At 45.3% G+C, this 14,134-nt stretch overlaps 1 protein-coding gene across 2 annotated transcripts in view; it reads right to left on the bottom strand.

Annotated features, from left to right (window-relative positions):
• Positions 1 to 2,299: 2,299 nt before the first annotated feature.
• Positions 2,300 to 14,134, bottom strand: part of SARDH (sarcosine dehydrogenase) — an 850,014-nt gene continuing 838,179 nt past the window's right edge. For both annotated transcript variants that reach the window (XM_086921071.1, XM_086921072.1), the window contains exon 21: positions 2,300 to 2,772. In XM_086921071.1, coding sequence (XP_086777197.1) covers positions 2,647 to 2,772 — 126 coding nt within the window. In that variant the 3' untranslated portion in view covers positions 2,300 to 2,646. The remainder of the gene's footprint in view (positions 2,773 to 14,134) is intronic.

The following is a 14,134-nucleotide window of genomic DNA, read 5'->3' as shown; positions in this document are numbered from 1 at the left end:
TATGTATTGCTGGGCCTCCCTAATGGCCTAATGTACCCACTGAAGTCCCGCAGGGGCAGGCAAATTGCGATCGCGCTGGGGTCTGCGGTTCAGAATATCCTCATCCACTGGCGCACTACCACAATCCCCTCCATCACGGGTTGGCTACACAGACTCTGGCACGTGTTGGGAATGGAAAAACTGTCGCTTACGGTGGCGGGGGAGATAGATCAATTTGATGAGCTGTGGCAACCCTTCCGTGCGCTGTTAACTACCGAATTTAGGGAGCTCACTTGCCCGCGATATCTCAGGGTTCTGAGGCTGACGCCGCCGGTGATTCCGGCAGACTAGGAAGAGTGGGGGGCTGGTTTCTGGGGGGGGGGGGACGTGGCTGGGGGCAGGTAATATTGATAGTGGCCCATTGGACGGGGGTGTTGGGGGGAGTTGGGGAGTTGTTTTTTTGGGGGAGGGGGTTCTAGGGGGGGGGCTGGGCTCTTTTGTGTCAATTTCATTGTCTTCCTTGATCGGACTTGGGGTGTTGGATATACGCAGAGTGGAGATATGCTTGTATTTCATTTTTCGCTTGCTGCTGCTTCTCCTCTTGCTTAGAGAACTGTTCCACGATCGCACTCCTGATATGATGCTTCTTTCTTTTTTGTACTGTATGTGACCCTAACCTCCTATCCCCTTTCCCCGTGTTCTTTTGTCTTAATAAAAATGCTTTAAACCTAAAATAGAATTGGTCGACAAGATCCATAACCATGTGAACGTGGATAACCATCAAATAGACTCAGTGATCAGTCCTATCATCTGGCTGTTCCACTTGTGCATCTGCCGGTCCCTGGATCATCGAGACCTCATGCCACACATTAATGGTACCATATCTGGTCCACACAAAACTATGAACAGCCCTATAATGGCTGATTTTTGATGGTTAGAAACTAAATTGGAAAAACAGTGCAACGTAAACAAAACCTAGTGACTTAAAATAGAATGGTGTGTCCTCAAAAACTACTATTTTAATGCCTGTCAGGGCACACCCCCTAATTAAAAACTAGAACAGTGCAAATGACAGTGTGACCAAATAACTGTCAAATATATGGGCCAAAACAAAACTGAGCTGAGCTTGGTTGGTATATTTAACGTGCATCGTCAAAGATAATGGGTCTGGCTTACATTTGCAACCCTGCGCAAGATCTATTAGCTTTGCCAAAGCTACTGGGCATGCTGAATGTATATCTAATCATTGACCCAGCAGCCAATCAGGGAAGCTTCCAGGTGAGCTGAATCAGTAACTGAATGTGGTTGCTGTGGGCACCAAAGGGCCAACCCACTATTGGAAATCTCCAGAGGAACACCTCTTGGTGTCCCTGCAAATCATCTGTTATGCCATACAGTTAATCAATGCATCTTGCAGTGAAACAAAATAACAAAGAGGTATTGTGTTTTGTATAGAACGCAAAACATAAAGACTTGAATGTGACAAAGAGTGATGCACTTTTCAGAAGGAAGTAGTGCCCTATTCATTTTAAGCAACTACAAGCAGGTAGAAGAATATACCCAAACAGCCAACATCAATCAAAGATATGATTGGCAATCTCTCTAGCCGACTGTCGACGTGAGCCCATCCAAAGTCAACTTTCGGTGTATTGGGCACAAGGCGTTTGCTTTGCCAGACATAAAAAAGGGCTCTATTCGATTACTAAAACAAATATTCCAAGTTTAAAGTAAAAGATAATAAACTATGCGAATGATATGTCATTAGTGAGATATGGTTTGCAGTTTTATTTAAATCACCATTTAACACATTCATCCAGAAATGAGCCCTCTAATAATAGATCAAACGCGGATGAAAGGGTTTTCATGCCATTTTCGGCTTTCCCATCCACTCTTTCATTGCTTGCAGTAAGAGGGTGGCTAGCCACCTTGACCTGCAAATCTTTGTTATTCATCAGAGCCTGCCCTCCACCCACCCACCAGTAATCATATTTCCTCTCAATTTTCCCTTTTCCCAGTCAGTGATAGCCTCATCTCTTTGCATGAAGGAATAGGTATTCACTTTAGCATGCTGTCCTTGCGGCAACGTCAATTATGTGTTCCCATGGGGTACCGCTGAATGACCACATTGGTATCACTGATTATAATGCCCAAGCTTTTACCTGTTCTCATCGTGCTTCGGAGCATCTCGAACACAAAGGGTGGTTCATGCCTAAGATCACACAAATTCGCTGGAAAAAAAAGAACCATATCCTCTTCAGTGTTCCTATGGCTTTACATTACTCTAGAAACAGGATGGTTTACAAAAAAAAGCAAGACAGTGTTTAATAGCAAAATATTTCCTATTTTATTAGCCTAAACATCAGGTATAGACCAGGAGGGATGATCACATTCTGGCATGCTCCCAAATCCTCTTCACCACCGTCAGACCAGACTGGGGAAGCGTCCTGCCAGTTCAGCCTTTCCATAAACGGGACACATTACCAAGATTATTGAAGGACACATGTAACACATGTAAGTTTCAATCACACATTCTGGATGAATCCGATAAAGCACCTCGATGCATCATGGGCACCACCATCCCCAAGGCATCCAGAATGCAGTTGTGCATGAGTCTTTGTCCGGTTCTTGGTTTGCACTCTCCTATGGTTCCGCCAGGGTTCTGCAGTATCAGTATATCCCTTTAACTCGCGTGTTCTCTGGGTCGAATGGTGCCTTCAAATGGGCCTTGGCTGGGTAGGTCACACCCATCCGTTCCAGCATGTACTCACCATCACGAACAAAATCCAAAGAGACCTGAAGGAAAGGAAACAAACCAGGGTAGGTATCAACAAAAACCTGATGAAGATCATGATCAAACTACTATATAAATGTTCTCTTTTTGTCACATTGTATTCCAGAAGTGTCATCATGAAATGGGTAGCGGTATCAATTTTTTCCCTATGTTACATCTTGTAGCTTCTGTGAAGTGTTCTGCAACGCCTATGAATTAATCAGCCTATCCCTAAGTAGCCCACATAAACACAATCCCACAACATGCGAGTGAAAGAGAACACAAACTGCTACACAGTCAATGTTATAATGCATTTTATTATGAAAGAAAGGTCTGTTTGTGAGATGATGGTGTACACATATCTGCCTTAATGGGGTGAGTGCCACAGGAAATCACAGAGTGGTGGGTAAAGCGCCAGCTCTGTGGTTGTATGGGGCTACACTGATCCTTAAGGCTGTTTTTGAATGGCCACGAGGGAGGCTGAATATACAGACAGCATCTATCTATTTAAGTGTGATCAATTTCTTTGTCCGCCCTACGTTGGCAGGGTATGCTCAGACATGAGTCCCATGCTCACTTTACCACGTCCCATTCACACTGAATATTGTGAATGATATCCCAGTGGCGAGTAAATGCTACTTTCTGAAGAGGCAATGGAAAAATTTGACGCCTGATACTATGTGCCCGGTCCTGGCGCAAACCATCCCTTCCCTGACAAATAATGCCAATACGGACGCTACACTTCTCAATAATTGGATCGGAAAGATGGTTTCTTCCATTGCTCCAGCTTCTCGGGCCCTATCAAAGAGAGACTCCCCCTCAGCTCCCTGGTTCTCGCAGGAACTTAGGAATGAGAAATCGACCTGTAAAAAACTAGAGAGACTCTGGAGAGCAAACTACGGTCTGGAAGAAAAAGCTAGGTACAAGGAAGCTTCCAAAAAATTCCGGAAAGCCATTAGAATAAGTAAAAAGCGGTTCTATGCAGACTCGATTCTTCAGGCAGAACAGTCTAGCAAACAAGTCTTCAAAGTGGTACAGTCGTTTTTTAAGCCAAAATGCATTGAAAGAGAAGTTGTACCCACAGCCACGCTATGTGAGCAAATTTCAGAGTTTTTTGATCATAAAATCAAAACAGTGTATGACTCTTTTGGCCCACTAATAAATACAGTGAAGCAGGACCTAGCGAATAACGGCGAGTCAGGTGAAACTCTCACCCAGTTCATGCTTATCCCCCTGAATGAGGTAAGGCAGGCACTTAGCCGCTGCAAATCCGGCTCCCCTGACGACCGCTGCCCAGCTAAATTATGGAGTACCATAGCGGACTCGGTAGCCCCCACACTTCAATGTATTTGGAACTCGTCCATCACCTCAGGCACCTTCCCGGATGTCTGGAAGCACGCCACCCTCTTACCCCTAAAGAAGAAACCTAACGGGGACCCAGATGACCTTACGAACCTCCGCCCAATATCCCTACTTGCGGCCCCGGGAAAAATGCTGGAAAAAATTATACAGCGTCAATTGAGCAAATTTGTGGAAACTAACAACATCCTACATGAAACTCAATCTGGCTTCCGTCCCGGCTTTAGCACTGAAACAGCGCTCTTAGAGGTAGCCGAGTCAGTGAGGTGGTCGATGGATGCAGGAAACTCAGCAATGCTGGTACTCCTGGATCTGTCGGCCGCCTTCGATACGGTGGACCACGCCAGGCTACTCAGCCGGTTGACAGAGATAGGTATTCAGGATAGAGCACTGGGGTGGATAAACTCCTACCTCTCACTTAGAACGCAGAAGGTGGCACTGGGGACAATTTCTTCCACACCCAAACCCCTCAGTTGTGGAGTTCCGCAGGGATCGGCCCTCAGCCCCCTTTTGTTCAATATCTACCTGGCCCCTCTCTTCACGCTAATTGCCAACTGGGGTATCAAGGCAATTTCATATGCCGACGATACCCAGTTGGTATTTCCATACTCGGAGACGTCGCAGGATTCTTTCTCTGATTTTAAAGGCTGTCTCCGGGATATTGCGTACTGGATGAACACCAATAAATTAAAATTAAATGCGAATAAAACCGAAGTCATGTTCTTCGGCAAGGGTCCACCCCCCGCCCCTGAACTCTGGTGGCCGACGGAGTTGGGCCCCCCCCCTTCACCCAGTCACTCGGCAAAAAATCTTGGAGTGAGGTGGGATGTTAACATGTCCTTTACATCCCATATTCAACAAGTGGCCGGATGCTGCATGAGCAAGCTGAGAAACCTCCGGAAAATTCTTAGACTCCTACCGGAGAGCTCTAGAAAAACGGTTGTTCACGCGACTGTCACTTCACGGCTGGACTATGCCAATGGTTTATACCTTGGCCTTCCAAAATACCTGACGCACAAGCTTCAGGTAGTTCAAAATGCGGCTGCGAGACTGTTACTGCGAATTCCTCTCAAGCAGTCAGTCTCTCCGCATCTCCGAACCCTGCATTGGCTATCAGTCACCAACAGAATAAAATTCAAAGCTCTGACGCTTGCGTTCAGATCTCTGTATGGCTTCTGCCCACAATACCTGAAAAACCGCCTTCCAAGATATGCCCAAAGCCGTGTACTACGGTCCAATGACCGTGTCCAACTGATCGTTCCGCGGGCAAAAAAGGCACGGCTTGGAGGTCGGACCTTCTCAGCCAACGTCGCTGCTCTGTGGAACTCCCTGCCACAAGCAATACAACAGGCCCCCTCCGAACCCTGCTTTAAGAAACTGCTAAAGACGTGGCTTTTCACTCAGCCAAGCTAACTCTCCCATTCTTTTGCCTCAGGTTACTTGTGTTCTATTAGCGCCGGGACACCTCCTCGAGAGGTAGCTGTTCGCGCTGTATAAAATCCAGTATTATTATTATTATTATAAGCAAGCCCGGCTGACGACGGCTGTAATGCCAGAAACCGGTCCTGGGAAGCTTGATTCCGGTCCAGGGAAGACATGACTTGGCAGTTCGGGCTGGACTGTTCCCATGAGGCACAGGGTCAGACTGACTTGCATATGGCCATGTCTGAACTGGGGTGGCGGAGTGAGCTAAATAACGGTGATGGATTAAACCCAGATCAGTTGACTGGGGGTGAGTGTTTGTATTGTCAACGCTCCGTCCAACATCCCCTTTGGTTTTTCATAGGCTGAACAGGAGGGCACCCAATCCCACTGCCTTGGCCAGACAGAGCGATATATGCAGGTGCACCCATAGCGTTCCTCTGGAAGGGGGCTAGGCCCCCAATGATAAGGCACTTTCTTTGTGACTGCGTCCCTCCTGTGGCAGAGAGGGGTTTCACTGGAGGGTCTCTGGGACCCTCTGGGCCCCATGTTGAAGAACATCCTAGGCAGGTGTGGTAAAACACTTACTCTTCTCACAAGGCAGGTAAGTGCAGCAGGTGTTGTAGTGGGTGGTCAGTTTGGAGGTTTGGGTCATTCTGACTGAGGTGTTCCATGGGGGAGTTGGATCTTGCAACCCTCCAACCTAACCAGTACAAATGTGGCAAATGGAGGGGGATGCCCGCATGGTCGTCACAGCAGGGCTCTAAGATCTTGAGGCCCTCCCTGTGCCAACCCTCATCCGTGAGGCTGTGAAGGATATCTTGCAAGCAGCAGCAGTGGGATTGTGAGGTCCCCGGATTTTGGTATTGTAACACTATCCCAACGGCATATAATCTTGAAAGATTTAGCCTCTGCAGAAGGTTATCCTGCTATGGTTAATTTCTACGCCTTTGTCCTGCTCCTACGTTTCTTTGTCCCTGAAATAAATTTTCATTTCCTCTTTTCTCCGCTAAAGTACGCAAATATCTTTGGTCTCGAAACACTGGTTTCTGGTTCTATACAATCCTGCAATATTTGTATTGGGTGCACAGAGTTGAGGGATATATGGACCTTAAGCAGATCAAATAAAAATGTTAAGTGAGTTACTGAGAAGTCCTTCTAGTGTGGGGCATAAGAGATGTCACTCATGCAACAATAATTTAGATGCAATGCCAACATTGAAATCGCCATGGGTTCTCCGGTCACACATTAAATGCTTCTCCTCCACTGTATGTGTCTGATATAGAGCCATTCTGGTTTCCCAGATGCAGAGATGGAGCACTTCAAAGTAACAAAATATAACCACAGCAGGCCCAACTGAAATCTCCATGCCTAACTGGGAGGACTCATTGCAGCTGGTTTGCAGAGTGAGGCACACAAACATACCTCTGATGGCTGCTACACATTGTGAGGCAATGTGCACACTGACAAGTAAATCACAAGCATTTGCAATGCAATAGGTCTCGCATTAGGAAAGTTTAAGCTATTGGTATTGTAAATGACTATTTTTTTATTTATGTGTTGGTTTTGAAAATAGCGAAATTAATAGCTTTGTCATTTACAATGCCAATACTTTTAACTTTTGCAAATATGACACCTATAGCATTTGTAATGCAACGTATTTTGTAATTACGTGACTTAGATGTATTGATATTACAAATAACAATGTCATTTTATTTTTTTAAAATAATTAATACTTAAATAAAAGTTATTGTAATTTATATTAGCGATAGCTTAAACTTTTGTAAATAACTTTTGTGAAGATTATGTTCAGTGTATTTTATTGTGTCAAAAATCCAAGAACAGAAGTGAAATCTTAACATCTTTTTGTGACATTTGTAATAAAGCTTGAAACATTCAGAGAACATATTTGAACCAGTTGTTGTTGAATGGTTGCACAGATTGATGCTGTGGTGGTGCCGAGTGTAGTTGTGGTGGCGACAAGTGATGCTGTGGCGTTCAGTGATGCTGTGGTAGCGCATAGGGATGTTGTGGTGCCCCTGAGTGATGCTGTGTTGCCCCTGAGTGATGCTGTGGTGGTGCGATAGATAGATAGAGTGAGGGCGATAGATAGATCGAGTGAGGGTGATAGATAGAGTGAGGACGATAGATATAGTGAGGGCGATAGATAGATAGAGTGAGGGTGATAGATAGATAGAGTGAGCGTGATAGATAGATAGAGTGAGGGTGATAGATAGATAGAGTGAGGGTGATAGATAGAGTGAGGGCGATAGAAAGATAGAGTGAGGGCGGTAGATAGAGTGAGGGTGGTAGATATAGTGAGGGCGATAGATAGAGTGAGGGCGATAGATGCAGTGAGGGTGATAGGTAGATAGATAGAGTGAGGCTGATAGATTGATTGATAGGATAGATAGATAGATAGATAGATAGATAGATAGATAGATAGATAGATAGATAGATAGATAGATAGATAGATAGATAGATAGATAGATAGATAGATAGAGTGAGGGCGATAGATAGACAGAGGGAGGTTGCTAGGGACGGACGGGAGGGGCAGACCGCCCCAGGCAGCACTATTTTGGGGGCTTGTGACACATTCATATGGGGGGGGGACTAGAATTTCCTTGAGTCAGAGAAGGCAATAACAAAGAGAAACAGGATTTGGAACACCCAGTGGTGCTCGAACAATTTTCAGAGTGGAGTTGCTGCCATCAATGTTTCATCACTGAACTCACAATGTTGCACATATATTATTAAAGCATGGTGTGTTCTTGCACTGTCATTTATAGACAGCACAATCTCCATTGAAGGGGTCACTTAACTTGCAAAGACATACATTTTTACAGATAAAACGAATATAGCGCACAAACGATGTGTGGAAATCGGGTGTCAATCAATCAAACAAACAGGATTTGCATAGCGCTACTTATCCCCTGTGAGGGTATCTAGGCGCTGGGGTGTGGGACTCTGCTGCTGATAAGGGACCTTAATCGAATAACCATGTTTTTAGGCCCTTCCTGCAATCCTGCAGGGTGGCAGTCTGTGTGTTCTCCTTTGTACTGCCAGTCACCGGTTAATTAAACTGTGTAGCCTTGGACCGTGTCATGTATGTGCATGTAAATTGCATGATCGAGGTACTTATTTGCGGCGATACTACGTTTCTCTCGGTCCTTTTTCCCCAGCACCCCTCCAGGGGCGGCAATCTGAGAGATGGCTCCGGGCGCCACAAGCTCTAGCTACGCCTCTGCTCGACAGCCGATAAAGACAGAGCTGAATAAACAGGAAGTGCAGTGCAGCTGAGGTACACACTGTGGATAAAGCACACTAAAACGCTGCCCTTTGTCGCGCAACAAGAGAGCAGCCTCCACAGTAGCACAGTGTGCTTCACGGAACAACAAAGACACAGCAAGAATTACCGCAGTCACACTCTAGTCACACAACAGCTCAGACACACAGCAGCCCAGAGATCATTTGGACATTATCCACAACAACAAAGAAGTTCCACTAAATTCTGTAATCTCTCTGATACCTTCGCTCGGGTTCGTGCACACTTTCTCACAATAACAAAGTTTGACAAAACCGGAAGAAAAGGAGTACTTGGGCCATGGGCCTCCGATTTTAAAAAAAACACACGAAGAACAGAAGGAAATAGTATGCTACAACCAATAGAAACTGAGAAAAAATAAGTGGCAAGCACACACATACAAATGAAAAGTAAGAGTGGGATGTGATCCCGTTTAAAGATTTACATTAAATATAATAGATTAGGCGAAACCTAAAAAGGCTATTCTCCTCAGGAGTGACAAACAAAAGTCAGTTGAGCTAAAACAAAGCCTGCAAACAGAAAGTAAGCAAACTTGACTAACAAAACAAAATTTCAATAGTAAGCATTGTGAGGAGTGCATTACTAGGACAGCTTCCAACTTGTCCCTAAATCGGAGAGGTATACACTTTAGGACAGTTATGTGCACGTTAGTCTATGGATTCACCAGCTACAGACACCTGATGGTATGTGGACACAAACATATTCCTGCACGTTTCACAATATTGTAATTGCATTTATATAGCGCTTACTACCAATGACGAGGCTACCCCAGGTAGGCTTCGACCTGAAAAGACAGCATTAGACTAAAACAAAATCATGCGGTTTGTCTTCTAGTCTAAAAGGCATCAAATTAATTGTTTCAAAAGTTCATCTTGTTCATACTTACTACCCACAACTCGCAGATCCATACTGGATGTAAAAATCTAGAGCGTTGGAGGCAACACATTTTTTGTGCTTTCTATTGACAATTCATGTGAGAAACTCACCGCTTTTACCTCATCTCACGTGTTCGAATAATCTCCACCATTGACATGCATCCGGTTAAGACCCGCCTTGAGACCAAAAACAGATAACGTGCCTCACCAATTATATAGAGGTACCCGCAGTCCCAACAAGCACCGCCAGTCGTAAACTCAACAGTGACACTATCCTCCTTCCATCAATACATACCCCCTGTTTACACATGCCCCTTTACCGAAAGTGCTCCGGACTGCATTTCCCGGCATGCCGTGTTGCCCCTTGATCCTGCTTACGTCACATGTAGGCAGGAATCCCCCGAGTCCCACCTCGCCACTCTTTCTCTCTTCTGTTCACCTTCATGCCAAATTTCCTGAGCAGTGGCAGTCATGGCGAGTATGTTGAGGCGCATGTTCGGTGCGCTTCTTTCCCGGTCCTTGAGGTGTTCTTTGTTCGTGGGAGTTGTGCGTCCTGCTAGAACCATCTCAAGCTGCATCGACCGTAAGATCAAGAGGGATTTAACTACCAGCCAAATGGCGTATACTACTATATGTTACACTTTCCCGGTTACATGTTTACCCTATCTCTGCTCTTGTTTTTTTATTTAAAAAAAAATTGCATGCTGGGATTGTTGCTATATAAGTATAATAATGAAAGCACGCTACACGTCCTCTGTTCAAAGTGGTGTTGGTTAAATGTCTAGAACTAACAGATGATTTGACAAAGTGGGGCTGATATTTCCTCAGGACCGACCAGTGTATTACCTCTTTCAGGGGAGCTCAGCTAATTGAATGGCCTGACGGTCCCCGGTCCATGTCATATTGTGACTACACTGATGCGAGGTGCAAGGGTTATTAAAGTGTTCACACGACATGCTGGTACTGCCCTTTTGAGAGAAGTGCTTGTGTCAGGCATGATTCCGTAGTGTTTGTAATTACCCTTGAGTTTGCACAAGAGTAGTGTAAAGGTTGTAAGGCTGACGAATATGCCTATAGTCAGGGCACAAGTCATATAACAAGCGGAGGATCGCCGGGAACGAAACAGCGCGGTGGGAGCGCACGAGACGCAGTTACCGTGAGCATGCACATCGGCTGTCCCGGCGCAAGCTGAAGATCGTCGGAGAAGACACGCCGACCTCTGAGTCTGCCTGCTGCCGAGACTGACCCGTTGCGGAGGGAGAGGGACACGCGGAAAGAGCCCGGTGAGTGTGGGGGGGGGTGGTTGAGTGTGGGGGAGGGGGGGAGAGAGGGAGGGGATGTGTGTGTGTGTGCCTGTGTGTGTGTGTACCTGCCTGTGTGTGTGTGTGTGTGCGCCTGTGTGTGTGTGTGTGCGCGCATGCCTGTACGTGCGCGTCCACAGACCTGAATCGCCGCACGTGCCCCGGTCTGTCTCCCTTGAGAGGCATCTCGACGACAATAGGTCTCCAGAGCGAGACCTAAAAAACGGATCATGGAGTTGGATTCTGCTCTGTAAACATAACATTCTCTACAGACCAGTACATAGTGGTGCTGTACAGACCGCTGCCCCTCCACCATCCTCAAACAACCATGCAACTCGAGAACAAGCTCTACAATGGCAAGGCCAGGAAAACAGGACTGCAAGGATAATCTTGGTGGCCATTTTGCAGAGGTAACCCACCCTAATAATAGAGTGCAAACGTATGGTACTACATTTGTTTGTTGACTTTTGTTCCTAAAGATTTTTTGATATGTCTGAGGGTATTGAAGGAAGAAGTGTAACATGGCCTACATCACTGTAGAGGTGAGATAAGTAGGACTATCAATTTCTTAAAGTGTGGCTAAGACCAGCAGCGGCTCTATGGTGCATGTCAGGGTGAATCTGGAATTTAAAAAAGAAATAGTCAGAGGGTCTCCAATTTTCTGAGCCCATGAGCATTAAATCTAAAAAGGGGACTACAAATGGCATTCAGACTTTCAACAGACCTTTGCTCTGAAAACTAGCACAGAACCAAAACGTTGCTATAAATAGCGAAACAATCATCAAGGTGAAGGATGCTTAGTAAAGTGAGGCAAAACTGAAACACTGGAGGAGCTGGTGAAAGCCCTGAATAAAAGTCCCTAGACATGGAAAAAACAACAACAAAAATGACATACTAATCGGGCCACACTGGAAGATAAAATTGATGTTCCGCTGGAGTAACATTGCACTGGGGTACAGAGAAGAAATGCTTCAAAACAAGATTTTGGTGAAATAGACTATGTTTTTGCTCTTCTCTTCACCCAAGTGGTGAAATCAGACCATGCACTGCTTTTCTGCGAACAGGAATAGAGGAGTTGGGTATAAATACGAGTTTCAAATGGAAGGGAAAGATTAAAAAAAGCTTTCAAAAGATTTGCAGATAGAAACACATTTAAGTGCCAATAATTCCTACTACAATTAGGGCATTTACTCTAACCTCCAAATGTTATGAGAAAGCTGCAAGGACTGCCCACTGATGGGACGTAGGACATTGAAATGAGACAGGAGTTCCAAAAGCATCGAGTAAAATTGGAGAGCCACAAGTATTGTGAGCCGATAGAAGGATCCAAAACACTGATTTCAGACAGGATGGCCTGAAGCAGCACTGAAATGATTAATCCAGCCAGGACCCAGTGGACCAACCTCTGTAAGGTGGGAGCATTATTTAACCCAAAAGGCATCACTCTAAACTGGAATTGGCACTCTGTGGAGGAGAATGCAGACCCTCTTCTTAGCCCCCGTGGTTAAGGCGATCTACCAGTACCCGGACATAAAGTCAAACGGGCTCAGGAATTTGGCAGCTTCTAACCATTCAATGGGTTCGTCAGTTCAGGGGATGGGTTGAGCGTCCATGTTGGTGACTGAATTGAGCCCTCTATAATCCACACATAACTGTAGCATTAAGGTCACTCAGGAGGGCCTGAGGTTTGAGAGGCTAGTGGTTGCCCCAAGCAACCACTAGCCTCTCGACAGGAGGGCCGCAAGAATTTACATCAGGTAGGGGCCCATGCATCAAACAATTTTGAGATCACAAACAGTGCGATACGCAAAAATCAGCCGTTTACGATCGCTAAATGGCCTTTTGCTATGCATGAAAGTTTTTCGATTCTCAATTGAGGTAATCACAATATCTTGCATTTACTTAAATTGCAAATGCAAATAGGGAATAGCAATTTCAATTCCCTGATGCACATGCAAGAAGCCTTTCTAAAATGCAAACAATGCAAATATTATCAATGTGAAGTTGATGTTAGCCATGTGCATACTATAAAAAAATGCACATAACTGCATTTTTCTTAAGTGCCATGTGGCACACCCATGTCCTAGGGCATGTGTGTGCCTTACATGTGCACATTGTTTTGTTAGAGGCACCTCAGTGGAGCGTTAGGCCCCCGGGCACCCTTGCCTCTGCATTACCGAATTTGTGCTTACCAATTAGGTAATCACAATTTAGGCAATAATTGACCATTCCCACCTAAGGGGTTGAGGTCCTCAGGAAAGAATGGAGTCGCAATAGCAAATTGGAATTCCCTAATTGCGATTGCGATTCTTAATGAATCATAATTAGAGAAGGGAGAAGGCACAGACAACGGGAGGAAGGGGCAGTAAAGAAGGCACCAATGCATGTCATGCTTGCAGTAGGAGAACCTCATTAAAGAAAATAGTGCTCTAAGTCTAAATAACACGTACCGTTTAACAACCAAATGTAAAGGGGCCAGTCGCTATGGGAGGTGACAAATGAAGGGGAGACGGTATTAAGGAGGGACTAACAAACCTATTGATGAATCAGAAGCCAGCATTTAGGGAAGACAATGACACAAGCCAATGGCTTCTATTCCGTACTCCTCTACAATAAGTCTCGCAGAGCAGCACATGCGTGCTGACACTAGGCTCAACCTAAAAAGGGCCCTTGACGCTGTTGACAAACCAACTCACTTTCAGTCTATGCTGCGCACACCAGACATTTATTTCACAAAATAAAGGAACATGTATATAGTGGGACACGTAGGGTGTGATCCATTGTATAAATTGTTCACTTTAGCTTCATGAGGTTTGTATTTAAAATATTTGATCCTTTGTTGGGGGTGTCTAGATGCAATTCAGTTAGCAGTATATTATTCACAGAAATATGAGAGTGACAGACTTATAGGGGCTCAGCAGTCACAAGAGCGTATATAAGAAGAAAACTAAACAGACATCTCATGGACATATTGTCGTCAGGAACAGAGGAGCCAGCGTGTCTCTTAAACAATCAGTCTCTTCCATGAATGCTGCATTCCACTCCACTGACCAGGAACTGCTGCAGGGTCCTCATGCCCTCCATGGATGGAACCCTATGACCC

The sequence above is a fragment of the Lissotriton vulgaris genome, chromosome 5, assembly GCF_964263255.1.
Source record: "Lissotriton vulgaris chromosome 5, aLisVul1.2, whole genome shotgun sequence".
Classification (NCBI taxonomy): domain Eukaryota; kingdom Metazoa; phylum Chordata; class Amphibia; order Caudata; family Salamandridae; genus Lissotriton; species Lissotriton vulgaris.
The sequence above is the reverse complement of the archived record's forward strand: the minus strand, read 5'-3'. Positions and strand labels throughout refer to the sequence as shown.